Source organism: Sciurus carolinensis, chromosome 14 (genome assembly GCF_902686445.1).
Source record: "Sciurus carolinensis chromosome 14, mSciCar1.2, whole genome shotgun sequence".
Lineage (NCBI taxonomy): Eukaryota > Metazoa > Chordata > Mammalia > Rodentia > Sciuridae > Sciurus > Sciurus carolinensis.
Genome location: NC_062226.1, coordinates 36,355,225 through 36,376,267, shown reverse-complemented (window position 1 = coordinate 36,376,267; position 21,043 = coordinate 36,355,225). Strand labels below are relative to the sequence as shown.

Below are 21,043 nucleotides of genomic sequence, written 5' to 3'. Positions count from 1 at the left end.
CATAAATGGCCTTTTTTTTTTTTTTTTTTTTTTTGGTAGCACTTGGGGCTTTAACCCTGGGGGACTTTATCACTGAGCTACATCCCCAGTTCACTCCTAACCCTTTTGAATTTTGAGACAGGGTCTTGCTAAATTGCCCAGGCTGGACTTGAACTTGCCATCCTTCTGCCTCAGCTTCTTGCCATAAATGATTTTTTAATATGTCTGTTCAAACACAAAAACAAGATTACCCAGTTCCAGTTTAGACATATTTAACAACTAACTTAAAAGTAAAGGGAGCTCTAGTAAGCTACCTTTCTAAACTCAGAGATCTGGCCTAACAAGTTCAGGTCTTGTCCCTATGTACCACAAGAAAATTAAAGAAAATTAGGATTATCAAGGGCAGATTTTAGGTTTTACATAATCAGTCTCATGTTGATCACCGCAGCAACCCCACCCTCCTTGTGCTGGGAATGGAACTCAGGACCTCATTCATGTTCTACCACTGAACTATAGCCCCAACCCCTAACTTTCACTGGCCTTTTCTCTTCATCTGAAGAAATTGTACTCTGAAAGCAATATTTCAATTTTGTCTCTTATACCCATACTCTACTAAACCATGGACTCACTCTAATGAACCTATGGTCAATAAAACAGAAAATTCAGTGTTATTTCCTTTATAGATACCATCATTTTACCTTAAGCCATTTGTCAACACACTTGGCATGGAACTCGTGGTTACAGGGTAAGACTCTAAGTAGCTGCCTTGACTCAAAATCACACATGCATACTACACACCTAAAAGAAGCAAAAAGATCAATTAAACATAAAATTGGGTGGTTTTCTATTTTGAAATGATTGTGGAAGTCTATAAAACCACTTATCATTCTCAGTTTTATCACTTAAATTTGTAGACAAAATAATCTATCAACCTGAAAAACAATGATATTAAGGCATTTAGTAAGAGTGCTCTGCTTTACTGAAGGATGACTGAAAATCTCTGGCTAACATCCAAATGAAGTCTTAAAACCAAAAATACTTTAACATTATAAAAAAAATATAAATACACATGAAAAAGAAGGCAGGCAGATGTCCCTTAACCTCACACTATATATAAATATTAACTTAAAAAGAAAGATTCAAAGCCAGTATTGTAAGAGTTAAACTCTTAAAACACAGTTAAGTCTTTGTGATCTTGGATCAGGCAAAAGATAACCATGTATCAGGTCATCTGAGAGATAATATCAAAAGAACAAGAAACAACAACAACAAAAAACTCAGGAGGTTGAGGCAAGAGGATTCCAAATTCAAAGCCAACCTCAGCAATTTAGCAAGGCCCTAAGCAACTCAGCAAGATCCTGTCTCAAAAAATAAAAAGGGTTGGGTCCAAGTGTGGTGGTGCACACCTGTAATCCCAGTGACTCAGGAGGCTGAGGTAGAAGGGCAAGATCAAAACCAGCCTCAGCAACTTATTAAGGCCCTAAGTAAGTTAATAAGACCCCCATCTCAAAGTAAAAACATAAAGGGGGTGGGATGCGGGGCTGGGGATGTGGTTCAGAGGTTAAGCACACCCAGGTTTAATCCTCAGTACCAAACAAAAAAAAAGAAAAAAGAAATTTAAAAATGCTCAAAAGTAAGAGCTACCAGGGAAAGGAAAATTAAAATGTCAGTGTGATACCACTTCAAAGCCACTAGGACAATCAATAAATGGGATGGATTCAAACTAAAAAGCTGCTGCCTTTTTTTTTTTTTTTTTGCGGTGCTGGGGATTAAACCCAGGGCCTCATGCTTGCAAGGCAAGCACTCTACCAACTGAGCTATCTCCCCAGCCCCTAAAAAGCTTCTTTACAACAAAGGAAACCATCAATAACATGAAGAGAGAGCCTACAGATTGGGAGAAAATCTTTACCACACACATCTCAGAGCACTAATATCCAGGATATATAAAGAACTCAAAAAACTTAACACCAAAAAAACTAGCCCAATCAATAAATGGGCTAAGGGAACTGAACAGATACTTCACAGAAGAAATATAATCAATCAACAAACATGGAAAAATGTCCACCATCTCTTACAATTAGAGAAATGCAAATCAAAACTAAGATATTTCATCTCACTCCAGTCAGAATGGCAATTATCAAGAATACAAGCAATAAGTGTTGGCAAGGATGTGAGGGACAAGGTACACTCATACATTGTTGGTGGGACTGTAGATTGGTGCCACCACTATGGGAAGCAGTATGGAGATTCCTCAGAAAACCTGGAATGGAACCATCATTTGACCCAGCTATCCCACTCCTTGGTTTATACCCAAAGGACTTAAAATCAACATTCTACAGTGATGCAGCCACATCAATGTTTATAGCAGCTCAATTTACAATAGCTAAACTATGGAACCAACCTAGATGCCCTTCAACAGATGAATGGATAAAGAAAATGTGGCACATTTACACAATGGAATATTAGTCTTGAAGAAGAATGAAATTATGGCATTTGCAGGTAAATGGATGGAACTAGAGAATATCATACTAAGTGAAATAAGCCAATCCCTAAAAACCAAAGGTCGAATGTTTTCTCTGATAAGCAGATGCTGATCCATAGTTGGAGGTGGGTAGGGAAGAATGAAGGAACTTTGGATTATGTAGAGGGGAGAGATGGGGTGATGGGGATGGGATAATTTTTTTTTTTTTTAAAGCACTAGGACAATATAATAAAGACAAGACAATAACAAATGCTGGCAAAAACATAGTGAGATTGAAACCTTTTTGTACAGTGCAGGTAGAAACAGAAAATGGTGTAACCGTTTTGCAAATATTGGCAGGTCTCAAAAAGTTAAACAGAAGTGATACCCAGCAATTCATTTCCAGGTGTATATTCCAAAAAAATTAAAACATACATTCACAGAAAACCTATACACATATGTTCAAAGTATTATTCATAATATCCAAAAAGTAGAAACAACAAAAATGTACATAAACTGATGAAAGGATAAACAATATATAATGTATCCACAGAATGGAATATTATTTGGCCATGAAAATAAATGACTTACTGATATAAGCTACAACATAAATGTACTTTGAAAAGTTAAGTTAAATTAAAGAAGCCAGACACAAAAAGACCACATATTATATAATCTCATTTATGTGAAAGCTATGGAGGCATAAAGCAGGTAAAGGGTTAGAGTGTGTGTCAAGTTGGACAGGGTTGGGGAGGTAAGGGGAGTGTCTACAAGTGAGTGAGGGATTTCTTCTGCAGGCGATAAAAAAGGGTCTAAATTTGTGGTGATGGATGTACAACTCTATGAATTCTGTTATCTATTTATTTGAAAGTACTCTAGTTTAGCCCAGGGCCTCACATATGCTAGGTAAGTACTATATCCCCATTCCTTTTTAAAATTTTACTTTCAGACAGGGCCTAAATTGCCCAAGGCTGGCTCTGAACTTGTGAACCTCCTGCCTCAGCCTCTTAGTAGTTCGGATTACAGGTGTGTGTGTACTACCACACGCAGCAAGAAATTTAACTGTTAATTTCACTGAATTTAAACAGTTACACAATTAGCCCATACCTTATTGGTCAGCAAAGACCCAGAGTATGAAACAGAGGTAACTTATCTCTTTATATCAAGTTCTGAGTCTTAAGCTTTTATTTCATGATATTTTCCTTTAAATTAAAGGAAATTTAACACTTGTGTCAGAAAAAAATATACTTACAAAGTCTGTTCTGACTGGTGATTGTTAGGATTAAACCGATAAGAAGGAAGTTGTTCAATATCTGCTTTAGTCAGTCCTCGAGGTTTAGCCTCTCCCAGTCGCTCTGCCAGGTTTAAAAGGGCCTACAGAGGAAAAAAAGGCATTTTCATCTTTCTTTAAATTTCCTATTCCATTAATTTTAAAGATTTTATTTTACATAGAAAAATTCACATACAAAAAGTAAAAACAAAACGAAAATAAAAAACAGTGCAATGAACAGAATATACCCATTACCCAAGCTCAATAATTCATGGCTAATTTTATTTCATCCATCGCTATTTACCCTAAACTCCAGATTATTTTGACCAAAAACTATGATAGTATGATTTCATAGGTAAAGATAGTTCTGCATATATTTGTTAAAAAAGTTTACCAAAGTCAAACATCCCCTGAGGGACAAAACTGTGCGTAAGACTTTCACTCACAAATCTGTACCAGGAAGCATATAATCTTTAAAATATACTGTTTTTCACAGGTAATTTAAGGATAGTATTATTATTTGATCCTAGAATCAAAGACGACATATAAATGCTTCAGTTTGGGGGCATACAATAACATCAAAATGACTGCCTAATTAGGCAGAGCAAAGAAATTCAAAAGCAGTTTCTTTTTCCTTTGCCAATTCGTCTGCAGCAAGATCCATCTTTCTCAATAAAATTACGGCATTTGCTGGTAAATAAATGGAGTTGGAGACTATCAAGCTAAGTGAGATAAACCAAGCCCCCCAAAAAATCAAAGGTCGAATGTTTTCTCTGTTAAGTGAGTGATGGGGGGGGGGTGTCGCAGGAGGAGAATGGAGGAATTTTGGATGGTGTAGAGGAAAATGGGGTAGGGGAAGGAAAGATAGTGGACTGAGACAGACATTATTACCCTATGTACATGTATGATTACATGAATGGTGTGAATCTACATTGTGTACAACCATATAAATGAAAAGTTGTACCCCATTTGTGTACAATGAATCAAAATGCAGTCTGTAAAAATAAAAATTTTTAAAAAATGTTTTATAACATCTTTAAAAAAAATGATTTCTCTTTTCATGAGAAATCATTAATAAGGAGACCTTCAACAAACTTCCAGGACCTATTCTTGATGACAATAGGGAATGAACAGAGACTATGTTAACACCATGGGTACTGTCACCATGGAAAACAACCATGGACACAGACTTCCTTTGGGTTTCAAACCTGTTGTTTCTGATGTGGTCAGAGATGGCTTTTGTAACAGACAGTATACAGGATGGTCTTTCAGTCTCAATGATAGAATACCATGCTGCTACATGGAAATGAAGAATTTTCCCTTGAGCCAGTTTCACAAATACCAACTTCCTTTCCTTACAGTAATTTCACGTTGGCATAGCTGACATTTGGATAGTGAGCTGAGGATTAGTTTCTTCAGATAATGACACTTTATGAACAGTAAGTAGTCATATCCAGTTTTAGAGCAATATGAGATTTAGCTTGGTTGTGATCCAGAGTCAAGTCTCCTTGGGGATAGGAGGAGTTAACTTGGAGTCACTCAAGCAGTTGATATTGGCTGGGTTTCCTAGAATGATAACCTTAACTGAGATCTTGTCCTATTTCTCAGAAGCGGCATCCTGCCTTTTGAATAATTTCACTTTTACACTTGGTACATTTTTCATCTCATGCTCTCCCTTCTTGGCCTCTTTGAAGGTAATCTTTTTTATTTGCTGCAACGACATCTTTTTTAATATTTAATTAGATGGTGATTAGAATAATACTTTCATGACATAATACCCTGCAAATTAATTCACAGTTCATCTACTGACCTCATAATTTTCTACTTCTCCATCTTCCACATCCAATTCAAAGCTGAAAGTTGGGCCCACTGCAGGTGGCACTGGAAGCATTGACCTGCAGTGAAAACAACAATGCTAGCATTGATAAGTCAGTACACTCATTCAATGACAAGACGGGAAGGACAAAGGCCAGTGCAACCCTTACAAAGATTAACTTTACTACCAACAAAAAATTAAAAGTTAGACGGGCACGGTGGCACATGCCTGAAATCCAGCAGCTTTAGGCTGAAACAGGAGAACTGCAAGTTCAAAGCCAGCCTCAGCAACTCAGCAACATGCTAAGCAACTCAGAGAGACCCTTTGTCTAAATAAAATAAATAAATAAAACTGGGATGGGGATGTGGCTCAGTAGTTGAGTGCCTCTGAGTTCAATTCCCAATACCCGCAACCAAAAATTACAAGTTGATATTAAAAACACATCATTTATAATAGCATTAAAAAACATAAATGAAGGGATAAATTTCATAAAACATACTAGACTGTGCAATAACAACTGCATAAATAATTTTAGGATAAACAGCAATATATCTTGTCAGCAGACCAGAGGACTCAAAATTAACTGTTTTCATTATAATCCCTACCAAAACCTAGCAGGTCTTTTTTTTTTTTTTAATAGAAACATATTCAGTTTAAAATTTATGTAAAAGTGCAAAAGACCTTAAATAGAAAAATTCCAAAAACAAGCCAGGACACTTATATGAAAGACAAAGATAAAGGGGAGGGCAGAAGAGGGGGTAATAGGAAAGGAGCTAAAACTATCACAACAGGGCTAAGGTTATGGTTCAGTGGAAGAGCACTTGCCTCACATGTGTGAAGCACTGGGTTCAATTCTCAACAACACTTAAAAACAAACAAATAAAGTTACTGTGTCCTTCTAAAACTAAGAAAAAAAAATTACATGTTGTATTTATATATAAATATATATAAATACAACTGTCAGACCAATGTGATATAGGAATGTGGTTAACAAGTACATTTCCTATCTTTTCTGGTAGGTAATTATAAACATGTGACTAAGTTCTGGCTAATGAAATATAGGGAATAATATGTGCTATGCTACTTTTAGGAAATATCCTTGGGACTCATTTTCATTTTTGCTACCTGGAAAATATACATGATAACTAGAGTAAGAGGGGCCAGTTTATATCATGTAATTCCAAGATTATGACAATGGAACCATTTCTCATAGTCACGGGGCTAACAAATCACCCTTAATCTTCCTACTGCTAGACTTCAATATGTGAGAGAGAGAACTATCATATTTTAACACATTAATATTTGTTATAAGTAAACCTAATCCTAATAGAGTAGGTCTAAGACACACAAATAACTTCTTGTCTCCTTTCCCAAGAGAAACATGATCAAAAGCTACATGATCAAAAGTGACAGGTGGTAAAGCTAGCTATTTAAAAGAAAAAAGAAAAAAAAAAAAAAAGACATAAAACTTGCACCTTTTGATTTATTAAACCTATATTTTTGGCTCAGAGATTTCTTTTCCTCCATTTCTCCCATTTCCTTGCTCTTTCTTTTACCCTTAATTGGCTTCCTGACCTCAAGCCCCTTAAGTAAAAACAATATCTAAATAAATGACAAGTCTGTGAAGAACTCATAAGAATCTCAATGTTTTCAAAAGTTAGAATTCAATAAAATAAGAAAGAACTTACAACACATATGGCAGTAAGCTGGGATGATAAGGGGGAGGTGGTATTGGTTGCTGGGATCGATATCTACTACGTCCTGTGAGCCTCCGAGGCATAAATGGAGGATAAGGCTGCAGGGAAAAAAGTATTAAAAGAATTTAAGATCATTCTACATTATGAATAATTAATATCAAATAAAGTGTCTTGGTTTTTGAAAACTTACAAAGCTGTTCACTGTTTAAGTGACATTTAATATTTCTTAAATGTTAACTTAGATGTAATAACCAGTTTAAAACATACACTCAGGTGCATTTCTAAATATAATTTTCCAAACAAATGCTATTAAGAATACATTTAAGGGGCTGGGGTTGTAGCTTAGTGGCAGAGTGTTTGCCTTAGCACATGTGAAGCACTGGGTTCAAACCTTAGCATCACATAAAAATAAATAAAATAAAGGCATTCTGTCCATCTACAACTACAAAATAAGAAAAAGTTAAAAAAAAATTTAAACTTCTAAACATGTTGAGAGCTACACTGAAACACTTCAGAACAAATAGTTTGTCAAGGAATGCATGAAAACTTACTACTCCAAAGGACACCTCCTGATGCAAAGGATCATGTGTCAAGAACTGCAAAGGAGCTGATGGAGGTAATGTTGGGGGATGGGCTGATGGGGGGTAAGTAAAACTTCCTACTTGAAGATGTTCTCCTAAGAGTTCCACTTCATTTTCTATCCTCTGCAGAGGCTGGAGAGGGGGAGGGGAGAGAGAGAGAGAGAGAGAGAAACACAATAATAATATACTTCTAGGGTTCAGACAGAAATGTAGACAGAATTTTATAATAATCAAAAATTAAGAATCCAAAAATATCTTTCTGGGGCAGGGGGAACTGTGGATTGAACCCATGGAAGTTTTGCCACTGAACATCACCAGCTCTTTTTATTTTAAGACAGTCTCAGGGCTGGGGAGATAGTTCAGTAGGTAGAAGGCTTGCCTTGTAAGCACAAGGCCCTGGGTTCGTCCCCCCCCCCCCCACCAAAAAAAGACAGAGTCTCACTAAGTTACTTATGGCCTAAGATGCTGAGGCTAACCTCAAACTTAAATCCTCCTGCCTCATCTTCCCGAGTTACTGGGATTCCAGACATATGCCACTGTAACCAGCAGAATCCAAAAAATATCTTTAAGGTCATACATCTGTCTTTTCCTTTTCCCCCCAGTGTGAGAGATTCAACCCAGGGCCTTGCATATGCTGAGCTACAAACCCCCAGCCCAAGGCCTCCTGATGTTCACATCAATCTAAAATTCACACAAGTGGAAATAAACTGTAGTAAAATCTTCCTACCATCAATTTCAATAAGAAAATCTCTGGGACAAGTTATTAAGGATTTCCATTACAGGATGTATTTTATTTACTACTTGAACGTTCTTTTAAAACAAGAGGAAAAAAATGTCATATGGTAAGTCAATTATATTTAAGTTAAAATTACTTTTTCAGTTGTGGCACTCAGAACTATTGAATCATTTCCAGGCAAACTTTCTCAGATGAAATATAACATGGAGTGCATTCATAAATCAGAAAACAGGGCTAAATTCTGGGTACAGGGCACACACCTGTAACCCCAGCAACTAAGGAGGCTAGTCTTAGTATATTAGCAAGACCCTGTCTCAAAATAAAAAGGGCTGAGGATACAACTCAGTGGTAGAGCCAGGGGAAAGGAAAAAGAAAGAAACGGCTAAATGCAATGAAGTACAGAAGCATTATGCAACAGTAAAGACTATGAGCTTTGAACTTGGAATCTTGGCACTGTCACCAATCAGTCATGTGACTTAATCCACACCTCAGTATTATAAAACTGATGGGCTGAAATATTCACAGTATACTTCTGAAGTGTACTGTGAAGTCAGGTATAGTGGTACAGTGATTTGGTAGGCCGAGGCAGGAAGATCACCAGTTCAAGGCCAGCCTCAGTAACTAAGTGTTGCTCAGTAACTTAGATCCTGTCTCAAAATAAAAAATAAAAAAGGGGGTTGGGGAGATAGCTCAGTCGGTAGAGTGCTTGCCTTACAAGCACAAGGCCCTGGGTTTGATCCCCAGCACTGCAAAAAAATAACAAAAAAAAAAAAAATAAAAATAAATAAAAAAGGGCTGGGGATTTCCCAGCTCAGGGGCTGAGGGCCCTGGGTTAAATTCCCAGTATCTCCACCCCAAAGTTGTATTATGAACAAAGCTGATGTACATGAAGTACACAGTGCTATTCCAATCACATAGGACATTTAATGGAATATAATTCACACAACTTTAAAAGGAGTACAACTTGATGGATCTGGTTCATCCATCTTGTAGACTGCATAAACACTTCATTCTATTTTATGGTGGAACAATATTCCATTGTATGGATCCACCATTCTTTGTTGTTCATTCATTTATCAGTGGATAGATATCTGGACTCTTGATATTTTAGCTATTAGGAATAAAAATGTTGCTACAAACGTGTACACATTTATGTGTTTGATGTTTTTAATTCAACTCTCTTGGGCACAAAAAATTTTACATGTTACTTTGACTCCTTTCCTCAGTTATAGAATAAACAACCAATAAAATAATTACTAAAACTTTAATTTGGAAGCTTATGCATACTTGAGAGAAATCACAACTACTTACACTATGACAATACCAATAAACCAAAGTTCTACATTGGTTATGTGACTGAATCTTTTAAAGAATTCCAAACACAGGGGCTGGGGTTATAGCTCAGTGGAATGGTAACTGCCTAGCACATATGAGGTACTGGGTTCGTTCCTTAGCACCACATATAAGAATTCCAAACTTAGATACAAGTGACAAAATTTCAGTTAAACCTCAAATTCCCAGATACAGGAGGGTTAAGTAGGAGGATAATTTAGGCATGAACCCTATTCTGATTCCAAGATTTTCTTGTAGAAGTAGTTTAACTTTTCAAATGAGCCAAACTTTGATTGTAATTGATTCTATACTTTTCAGGAGAACAAAGAGGTAAGTTCACCCTGTTTGGTACCCAGAATGGCTCATAAATCCTTAGTAAACAACTGTTAGGCTCTGCTATCAAAACTATTAAGTTACCTTCACAGAACTGAGATCTTTAACTCCAACAATTTCCACAGGTTATTTTTTTCTGTTTTCCCTTAATCCCTGAAGGTTTACATGCTGAGTTTGGCCTGACCGAAAATCATTTGGACCTTTTTATTTTTTATTTTTGGTGGTAATGGGGATTGAACCCAGGGGTGTTCTGCCACTGAGCTGTACCTGCAGACAATTTTTAAAAATTTTATTATTATTAATTTTTGGTTCTAGGGATTTAACCCAGGGGCACTTTACCACAGTCCCAGCCCTTTTTATTTTTTGTTTTGAGACAGGGTCTCAATAAATTGCTGAGCCTTGCTAAGTTGCTAAGGCTAGCCTCAAACTTGCAATCCTTCTGCCTCAGTTTCCAGTCACTGAGATTACAGACATGTGCCACCACATTCAGCTACCTGCAGTATTTTAAAATTTTATTTTTGAGACAGGGTCTTGCTAAATTGCTGAGATTGGCCTTAAACCTGTGATCTACCTGCCTCAGCCTCCTAAATTGCTGGGATTATAGGCATGTGCCACCACACCTGGTACAAATGGAACTTTTTCCGTTGCCCTTCTTTTTATTTATACAATGTTTTTCCTATGTTAGATCCCCCAAATAATATGCCTCTCAGCTATATTCTAGTCCCAGGACAGAGTTAAATATTTCATTTGCTTTTCACCAGAACACAGAAAAGCAGACCCTTGGAAAAAACTGAGCTTTAGAAGTTAATTTGCATGCCTAAATGAATACAAATATTCTAACAGGCATTAATTTCACAATATTTTCAATTTAGACATATAAAGGCAAAAAACAGTACAACTAAATTTTTCTTCAGATTTATGTCCAAAGAAATGCAGATATGAAAAAATTCAAATTGAAATTAGACAAGTGACATTAAAATAATTAGAAAAAATTAAGAAATCAGGCTAATGCAAGGTTTATACTTTTTTTTTGATAGAGTCCTTTAATTTTTTAAAGGATCATAAAAATAGCTAAGTTACAGTATTTAAATGGCAATAACCTACTAAACTACTCTGTCAGGTCTAAACATTCTGGGAAAATAAAAAACATAAGATACCTACCGATCGTGATTGCTGTGTTTGGAAAGGGACAAACTGGCCTGGTGGTGGCAAATGAGGAGGATGATGGGGAGAAAGGTGAGGAGGATGTATAAGAAATGGATCACTAGAAATGAGAGGTGGGAATGCAGCATATGGTACTGGTAAGTGCTGAACCGAACATGCCTGAAGCATCTGTAAGAGAAATTATTTTTTGGTTATGTATATCAGAATATATAATTAATTTTTTTAAAAAATAAAATGATTAAAATCACTGCCATACTTCTCACAAAATCATACAAAACATTTTTAATAAAATTAAAAAATACAATACTGTCTCTTTGCATCTATTAGTAAGTGTTGGTCAGAATATATATTTTTTAAAAAGGTACAATAGCATTCGAATTATTGTCATACTTCCCCCCAAATCATACAAAATGTTTTTTTAATAACTTTTATTAAAAATACTACTGTATTTTTGTATCTACAAGCTATTATACTGATAAACATTCTATTCTGTTTTTCAATCTTGTAGGAATTTTTTCTTCCTAGGGCTTTTTCATTAAAACCTTTTTTTTTTTTTTTTTTTTTTTTTTTTTTTTTTTGCGATACTAGGGATTGAATTCAGGGGTTCATGCATGCTAGGTAAGCGCTCTACCTCTGAGCTATATTCCCAGCTTCTAGGACTTGTTTTATAAAAGCACAATTTACAACTAACTGCCTTATGGTCTCTATTTTGACTGACAATGGTTACTACTGAGAAACCAAGTTTGGATAAATTAATCTGTTAAACTGGTACTGGGATGTGTATATTTGCTTTAATCTCACATTCAGACCAGGTTATTAGAATTACAGTTAGATTCTTTTGATAAGTGCTTTCTTTTGAAGACATTATTAATGTTAGTTAAGTCATTTACAGCCTCTGAATTTCAACACCTTCATTTGTGAAATGAAGCTGGATTGTAGTTTGTTTGCAAAAGCTTTAGAGGCAAAAAGAAGTAGGTGTCAATCTCTTTTCTCCCATACCATTCCTATGACATTTTTCTCCCATACCGTTCCTATGACATTAAGCAAGTCGTTTAACTTTTCAGATTCAACATCTAGAAAATGAGGATGATAACCATTTCTATCAAAGGGATCAGGTACTCAAAGTACCCATTAAAAACCCAATAGATACCCACACTATTAACTGTTGAACACTACAATGTCAAGACTTAAATCAACCTTTATCTAGCTTTTTTTTTTCTTTTTTCTTTTTTTTCTTTTTGAAGAAAGGGTTACTGAGAATTGAACTTGGGTACTTTTATCACTGAGCTACATTCTCAAACTTTTTTATTTTTTTGAGATGGGGTCTCACCAAGTTGCTAAGGCCCAGAACTTGCAATTCTCTTGCCCTAGCCTCTCAAGTCACTGGGATTACAGGTAGGCACCAGTGAACCTGGCTTTATCCAGCTTTAATTATAAACAGTGTTCACAAAGGAAGGAATACGGTTTGATAAAATATTCAATTAAGTGTACAATTTAAAATTTCAACTTAAAAATATGATATTTTAAAGCTACTTTTATTAAATGGTTACTATAATCATGTTTTTGAGATTTTTACTTGTAAGGAAAGCTACAGAGTCAGTCTCTTAAATTTTGTTTGCTTATGTAATCACTTAGCCATTCTAAAGAGGGATTTGTGAGTTGTAAATGACAAAACCCAAACAGATTGGTGTTTAACAGTAAGATCTAATGAAAGGAAAGGCACAGACTTACTGGAGGAGGCACACTACAGACAGGGAGGTGTTGTCCACTGAAAACCACAGAGCATCCTGGGACCTGTTGTGTACTGCAAGCAGGAATGTGCTGGCCTGTGCAGAGTGGAATCCCATGTGGTGCCACTGTTGTTACTGTATAGGAAACAGGGACTGTTCCTTGATGGAGCTATTAGGAAAGAAAAATAGAACTTTAGCTATTTGGCTACAATGTTAATTATTAGAAATGAATATTTGTACATTTATTTGTTCCCCTTCTCTGATACACCAGTTCTCATAATGGACTTCCTTCAGCAGTTCCAACCAGGATATTCATGGTCTTTGTATAGGAGAGCTGTCTGTTCTAAGAATATATACAACCCTGGAAGAACTGGGGCTAAACTCTTCCTTCAAAGAGACTTGAAAAGCTCAGAGTAATCTACTGCTATATTAATTCTTCCAGCATGCCATGTAGAGCAGAAAACTTCTAAAAGAGAAACCTATAAAACAAAAGCTTGTATACCTAGTATAGTCAACAGAAAAAGATGTGTTTAACTGCAACTAGTGAAACAATGGAAAGTAGTATTAAAAAAAATTATTTGGGTTGGGGATATAGTTCAGTGATAGAGGACTGGCCTAGCATGTGTAAGCCCTGGACCCAACCCCCAGCACTGACGGCCCCCCAATATACACATAAAATTATCTCCTTCTCTTGTAGCCAATTTTAGTCCCATCTTCCCTACTGAGGGCAAATAATGTTAATAACATGTCATGTGAATGTTTTCTTAACAGAAAATAAGTCATAAGTCATATTTCCCTTTTTCAATTAGTTTTGTACTGTAGATATGTATTTACCTTGTTTCTTTTAATACTTTTTCTTTTTTTGCAGTCTTGGGGTATGAACACAGGTCCTTGAGTATGCTAGGTATGGGTTCTACTACTGAGCTATATCCTAGGCCCTGAGCACATCTGCTTAACAAAGTTCTATCACACCATGGTAACAGACATTCAAGTTGTTTTCATACTTTTGCCAATACAAATGACTATAAAAAGAAATCATCATACTACTGGTAGTACTGGTAGTTTTATTTATCTCCGAGGCACTACTGGATAAGGAGTAAATGCTTTCAAAGATACTGTCAAAAGCAGCCAGGCGTGGTGGTACATGCCTATAACCCCATCAACTTGGGAGGCCAAGGTAAGAGGATTACAAAATCGAGGCCAGACTTGGCAAACCTGCATGACTCAAAAAAAATAAAAGGGTAGGGGATGTACCTCAGTGGTAGAGTACCCCAGAGTTCAATCTCCAATATAGCAACAGAAACAACAACAACAATAAAAACAGACTGTCAAATCACCAGCAAAAGGCTGCACGGAGGAAGTCATTCTTCCAACAGTAGCTTATGAGGCCCCAATTCCCAGCATCTCTATTCAAAGACAACTTATCTGTATTAGAAGCATGCATACATATCCAGAAAGTGAAAAATGTTATTAGTATGCTTGCCTCAAATTTGCACTGCTCTGATTAGAGAGGATGAAATTCTTTCAGTATAGTTTATTACCATGTGGATTTTCTTTTCTGTAAATAATCTATATCCTTTGCTCACTGCCCATTTCTAGTTTCTCATAATCATTTTTAGTTTTGCTTTATTGTTTGTTGCTAAAACATATTCCCAGTCTATTTTTAGTTTTTAACCATTTTAGTTTTGTTTTGTTGTTTTAGCCAAAATATATTCCCAGTCTATCTCTGCTCCTAAAATTTAACTGAATTAAATTTTAGATTATTTTACAAAGTGTTCAATTTTACACTAAGTCTTTTTAGCTAGGAAGACTGCCACTATAGTCCTGTTCTTCAAAAATTAGTATCCTTTGTAAAATAGACATATTATTATTTGCTTATAATATTTTATTTATTTTGGGTGGTACTGGTGATAAAAACCCAGGGCCTCATGCATGCTATGTAAGCACATTACCACTGAACTACAACCCTCTATATTATTCTTTACCAAATTTACCCCTCAAAGTTCTTTTATAAGTTTGAAGGTTTTTTTATACTGTCAATAGGTTATTTTTCTCTATTTGCATGTCAAATTCATTTAGTGTTTGTACTAAAATACTGCTTTATATTTATAGATCTGAACTCTAACAAACCTTAAGTATTATTTTTCAAAACTAGAGGGCTAAGGATATAGCTCAGGGGTAGAGCACCTGCTTAGTATGCAGGGACCATGGGTTCAATGCCTAGCACTGAATGCAACAAACAACTAACTCCTCCCAACCAGATATTTTTCCTTTCCTGTATCTGCTAAGATTTAACCCGACTATTTAATTTTCTTATCCTTTTTAATAATTATATATATGTAGCCTGTATTTGACTTCAATGGAATTGTATGTATTTTATCAATAAAAATTGATTTCTGATAAACAGTCTTTGTCAGAGTTTAAATATATTTTACTGAATTCAAGATGTCAATCACATCATGACCATTTTTAAGTGTACTGAGAAAAATATTCCAAGTTATGTGACACAATGCTTTGTCACTTAGAAATTTTATATTTATTAAGTTTATTAAAGGCATAGTGATTGAAATAACACTTGAGCATTCAAAAAAGGCAATTATAAGTAAAATAATGTGGTTAGTCTCAATACTTCTTCACTTTTAAAGTATGACTCCACTGAGTCACTTTTCCTCTCAATGTATATATGTTTTTTCTATAAGAGGGTACAAGGAAGCTGGTAATGCAGCATTTCTTCAAACAATCCAAAAGAAAGGCTATTTGGCACTAGATTCTTTAGTCAGTTTTGTAATTATGTGGAGTTGGTCTACTTTTGACTTCTGCTTGGAGAATGATGTTATCTTGCCTTTCCCCTAAAACAAAGATTTGATGTTGGAACAAGCAAAAGCAATGACAACTAAGTTACAACTGCAGCCTGGCTGACACCAAATTAAAATTATAAGATACATCTCAACTTCAGAATGTTAAAATATGAAAACAGCACATTTTTGGAATCAATGAAATATAGTAGTTTCCTATTTCTTTTTACACACTGCCAAGATCCCCATGGAGTTCCATAAGAGTTACTTTCCAAAGTGACTTCAGAGTCAATCCCTAAATCCCCCTTGCCAAAGCAACCATTATCCTAATTTTTGTGGTTATCTGTGTTTTTTAATGGCTGTACCACCTAGGTATGACCCTGTTCCCCTGTCATATAGTTTTGTGTTGGTTAAACTGTATTTTCACTGCCTTCAGGGTGAATATTTTTTCTAAAATAAAAGACAGAAAGTGCTTAGGAGTGATATTGGCTAAATTATATTGTTATATTGTATGCATGTACAAATATGTAAAAACAAATCCCATCTTTATGTACAACTACAATGTACCAATAAAAAATATGGAAAAAAAAAAAATAAGACCACTGTGGATACATGTACTCATTTGAGTATATCAGAATAGAACTGATGGATTATGTATGTTTGAAATTAGAAATTCTCCAACCATTTCCCAAAGTAATTATATCACTTTTTACTTTCACCAGCAATGAAACTGCCAGTCTTTTTCATTTTCCTATGGTGATTTGTATGAACTCTTATAGATCCTAGTTTTTTCTCAAATATGGTACTGTAAATATTTTCTTCCAGGCAGTGACTTGCTTTTCTACTTTTTGAATATGGTTTCTGGAAAAGCACTAAGTTTTAATTTTAATGAAATGTGATGTTAGTATTTTATCGAGTGTGTCTAATGCTTCATATATCCTGATTAAGAAATCTCTGATACCTCATAGAAAGGAATCTCTCTCATTAATAGTTTTATCTTTTACATTTAGATCTAGCATCCAATTTGAATTTTTGTATATGATATGAAGTCAAGAAGCCAAGGTTAAATTCATCCAATAGGTATCTGGTTGCTTCTGCATCATTATTTAAAAAAAAAAAAAAAAAAAAAGACCTTCCTTCTCCTTCTTGATCCCTGTGGAACCTTTGTAAGAAAAAAAAGAAATTAAGTGGCCAATATGTATTTATTTAGTATAATTAATCACTATTCTCTATTCAATTAGTGCTTTTCCTTTAAAGAAAGCCTTTCCTACTGAAAGCTATGAAGACCATTTCTATGTTACTTTTTTGCCTTTAGTACTTAAATCTTTAATCTACCTGGATTTTACTTCTGTGAATAGTGTGAGATAAAGGCTCTAGTTTCACATTTTCTTTTGGATACCCAATTTTCCTAGCATCATTAATTAAAAATTCTGAGTGGGACACAGTGACACATGCCTATAATCCCAAATACTCAGGAGGCTGATGCAGGAGAATCACAAGTTTGAGGTCAGCCTGGGCAACTTAATGACACCCTATCTCAAAATGAAAAGTAAAAAGAGCTGGGGTGTAGCTCAGTTGTAAATATCTCTGGGTTCAATATCCACTACTTATGTGTTTTAGGTATTTTAGGTTTGCTGGCCATCCTGATCTCTGCACAAAGTAGCCATAGACAACAGATAAACAAATGAGTACATGCTCATGTTCCAATAAAACTTCACCAAAATAAGCAACAATAGGTTTGCTTTCTCCTGCTATAAACTGCATCAGGTCTTTTAAACCACCACAGATATTACAGGATCAACTTTTCAAGTTACACCAATAATCTATTAGAGATTTATTTGTATCACATTAATTCTACTTGTTTTTATGCATCAATTTTGAAAACTGGCAGCTTTTGCAAAATTGAATATTTTATTTAAACTTCCTCAAGTGTTACAATCTTTTACACAGAGGTCTTAGATCACTTTGTTAGGACTGATTCTTAATTTCCTTCATATTACTTTTATTTTTTTTTCAGTGTTACTTTTTTCTTTGAACTTTTATTCTGTATAGAATTTAAATCTCAACTCTTAAAAGGAATGAAGAACTTAACTAAAAGAGCTACATTTCAGGTAAAATTAAAAAGAAATCTGTAACAAAGAATCAAACAATCTCAACAAACAATCAACTTTTTATCATTTATATTTCTGGAACATTCTGTTATTATACCTGATCATGGATGTCAACCATTACTGCATTCTGCTGGGGTGGATGTGCAGCAGGATGTAACAGACGGGGAGATACATTCGGAGGGTGGAAGGCTCGAGGTTCCTCTATTGCTTGCTGCTGTGCATAAGGGAGATGGTGATAATTTTCATCCTGACTAATGGAATTATGTCGAGACAGACGATCCCTTCTTCCTCTCTGGCGCCTGACAGGAGGACTGAAACAGTACATGTCAAAAAGAGAGTCATTACTATAATGTGCTATGATCCATCAGGATTCTATATTCTCTCTTTGATACCAATCGATAGTGTATCTAAGGTAAGTTTAAGTATTAAATAATTGCTCTGGTTTTCCATCAGGTCTAAAAAGTTACAAATTTAAATATAAATTTCATCAGTAGTTTTGAACATACATAGATTTGCAATCACTATACTAATGGTAATTTTCTATTCTAATATCTTGTATATTTATTAATAGGAATTCTATAAGAAAGGTGTCACACCTCTCTCATTTGTTTGCTCAGTTACTTGTGATCAGTATGGATTCATGGCTATTTACTTTACTCATTAGGTTATAATCTATGCTACTGTTTTACTTTGTTATTCAAATTGTCCCAATGGGAGCACTTTCAGTTTGGTTCCTGTGCTCTCTTTCAATATGCTCCCATGTTTTTAAGCACTTCCTTAGTATATGGCACCACAATCTGTTCCAGGCTCATCTTTGAAGTTTCCTTACTCTGGCCCTGGAATTAACCAGTTCTACAAAAAGCCATGGTTCCTTTGCTGCAGATGGTATTTGGAAGCTAAGATCAGATGCTAGTTGTATTCACTGCTCCTAGGAAATCACTGTTTTCAGGCTAAGAAAGCAGAACAAGGGCTGGGGATGTGGCTCAGTGCAGAGCACTTGCCTAGTATGCATGATGCCCTGGGTTCAATTCCCAGTACCACCACAAAAATAAATAAACAAAGCAGAAAGACATATTTGTATATACACATATCTATGCTAACCCATGTTATATGGCATACGTAAACATTTTTGATCTATATAAATATTTTAAAGGACTATTTTATGCCTAACTAAAAAAAGTTGCCCATTAAAGAACAATATACCAATTTTAAGTCTATCAGATATTAAAACATGTACTTTAAAATTCAAACAAAATATATATATTCAGATCATGCATGTCCTCCCACCAAAAAACAACTCCCAATCTGTCCACAAGCCTTTACCCTTTAACACTATTTTTTCCTCACAGTATTGTCACTTGCTGTTTGTTCCCTTCTCAAAAGTAATTTCAGTTAAGCTCTTGAAATAAAATCACAAAACAAGATCCTGTCGTGCTAACAGGAAGGTCCCTCCATGATTTGATCCCTTTCTTTCCTATATTGACTGCCTTTCATTGCCTCTGTTGCACACCTTTGTGCTAGAACATTTAAGCAGAATTACTGAAACCTAAAAACAAGAAAAGAGACAAATATTTCTTTTAGTTGAAATAATTCTACCAGTGATGGAAATGTACTTTGTCATTTTGTTTCAGGTCTAACACTTGAAACAGAGCTATTCTTCTTGACCTCGCTTTTCTGCAAGGAAAACATGAGGAAATCACACATTTTAATCTTCCAGTGATCAGTCTTAAGTTTTCAAATACATACACTCATTAACATCGTCTAATTGGCAATCGTTGAGGTGGGGATATATACTTTTAGTTTTCTATGTTCTACCTCCTTCTCAAGTTCCAACCTTTTCTGAATTTCTTTTGTAAACAACAGACCCTCATTCAGAGTTAGAATGTTTTAGTTTTCATGGTTAACCAATGGTCTTGAACTCTACTTGCGTTTATTATTCTGCTTCCTGGATGGAATATAATATTTAACAATACAAGCAGAGAGGAGCCCTTCCTGGTCAATTTTCTAAGTATGTATCTGCATATCTGAAAATGCTTTTATATTATAATATTACACGTAAATGATAAATCAGAAGGTACAATTCTGCCTTCTTATATCTAATGCTGTTAATGATAGATAAGCTTGTGGTCAATTTGGTTCTTATTTCTTTGTGGATGGTCTATTTTCCACCTTAGGATGTCTGTGAATTTTTATTTATTCTTGGTGTACGTTTTGAAATTCCAGCAGTTTCTCCAATTCTGAAAAGTGATTTTGTATTATTTCTTTTAAAATTTTGTTTATATTGCAAAATATAAATATTATTTTACATATACAAATATTGGACATATCGGATATCTCTAACTGAAAATATTACTATACATATATATAACTGATAGTTCTGTACCAATATTTAAATTTGTTTTCCCATACTTTCCCATTTTGTCCTTTTACAAGGCATTTTGGGAAACTCCACTTTTTCTGACCGCTTATTAAATTTTACTAATTGAGATTTCCAAGTTGATTTTTATGAATCTTCTTGCACCTCTCAGACTTAACTAAAATTCTACTTTCTTTTACCTATTCACGTTACTTTTAATGGAGTTTAATGCCCCTATTTATTCAAGTTGTTATATTACATTTAGTGTCTCTCTTACTTTGTTGGTTTCTTTCAAGTGTTTGGTTATTTCCTGATTCTGTACATCTTTGTTATCTAAAATCTTGCAAGATTACTGTGAAAACTGCATCTTCTTGCACAGCCGGCCTCTGGGAGAAAATCTGGCAGGTAAGCTTACCGTTGGTCTATAGAATACATGAGAAGTTAAGTTTTCTGGATGGTGGTAAGTTCTCCCTACACCATCTTTGTATTGCTATGAATGAAGAGCATAATGCTTCTTATTATAATTCAAGAGCATATAACTTGTTACTATTGTCATCTGGAAACACATTTCTGACACTTTCTTCCTGATACAGGCATTTTTCTATAGCCCAGCAATTCTAGTTTTAAGATTACATCCTAGGGCAGCTTTTACGCACATACATGAGGAGATAAATATATAAAA

The 21,043-nt window shown here is 35.0% G+C and overlaps 1 protein-coding gene across 8 annotated transcripts in view; it reads right to left on the bottom strand.

Moving 5' to 3' along the window:
* Rnf38 (ring finger protein 38) overlaps window positions 1-21,043 on the bottom strand; it is a 119,610-nt gene that overhangs the window by 3,719 nt on the left and 94,848 nt on the right. For all 8 annotated transcript variants that reach the window (XM_047524938.1, XM_047524941.1, XM_047524939.1 and 5 more), the window contains 8 exons: window positions 18,103-18,316; window positions 13,101-13,268; window positions 11,367-11,537; window positions 7,775-7,936; window positions 7,215-7,321; window positions 5,521-5,605; window positions 3,693-3,814; window positions 678-777 (listed from right to left, as the gene is read on the bottom strand). In XM_047524938.1, the coding sequence (XP_047380894.1) occupies window positions 678-777; window positions 3,693-3,814; window positions 5,521-5,605; window positions 7,215-7,321; window positions 7,775-7,936; window positions 11,367-11,537; window positions 13,101-13,268; window positions 18,103-18,316 (1,129 nt within the window). The remainder of the gene's footprint in view (window positions 1-677; window positions 778-3,692; window positions 3,815-5,520; window positions 5,606-7,214; window positions 7,322-7,774; window positions 7,937-11,366; window positions 11,538-13,100; window positions 13,269-18,102; window positions 18,317-21,043) is intronic.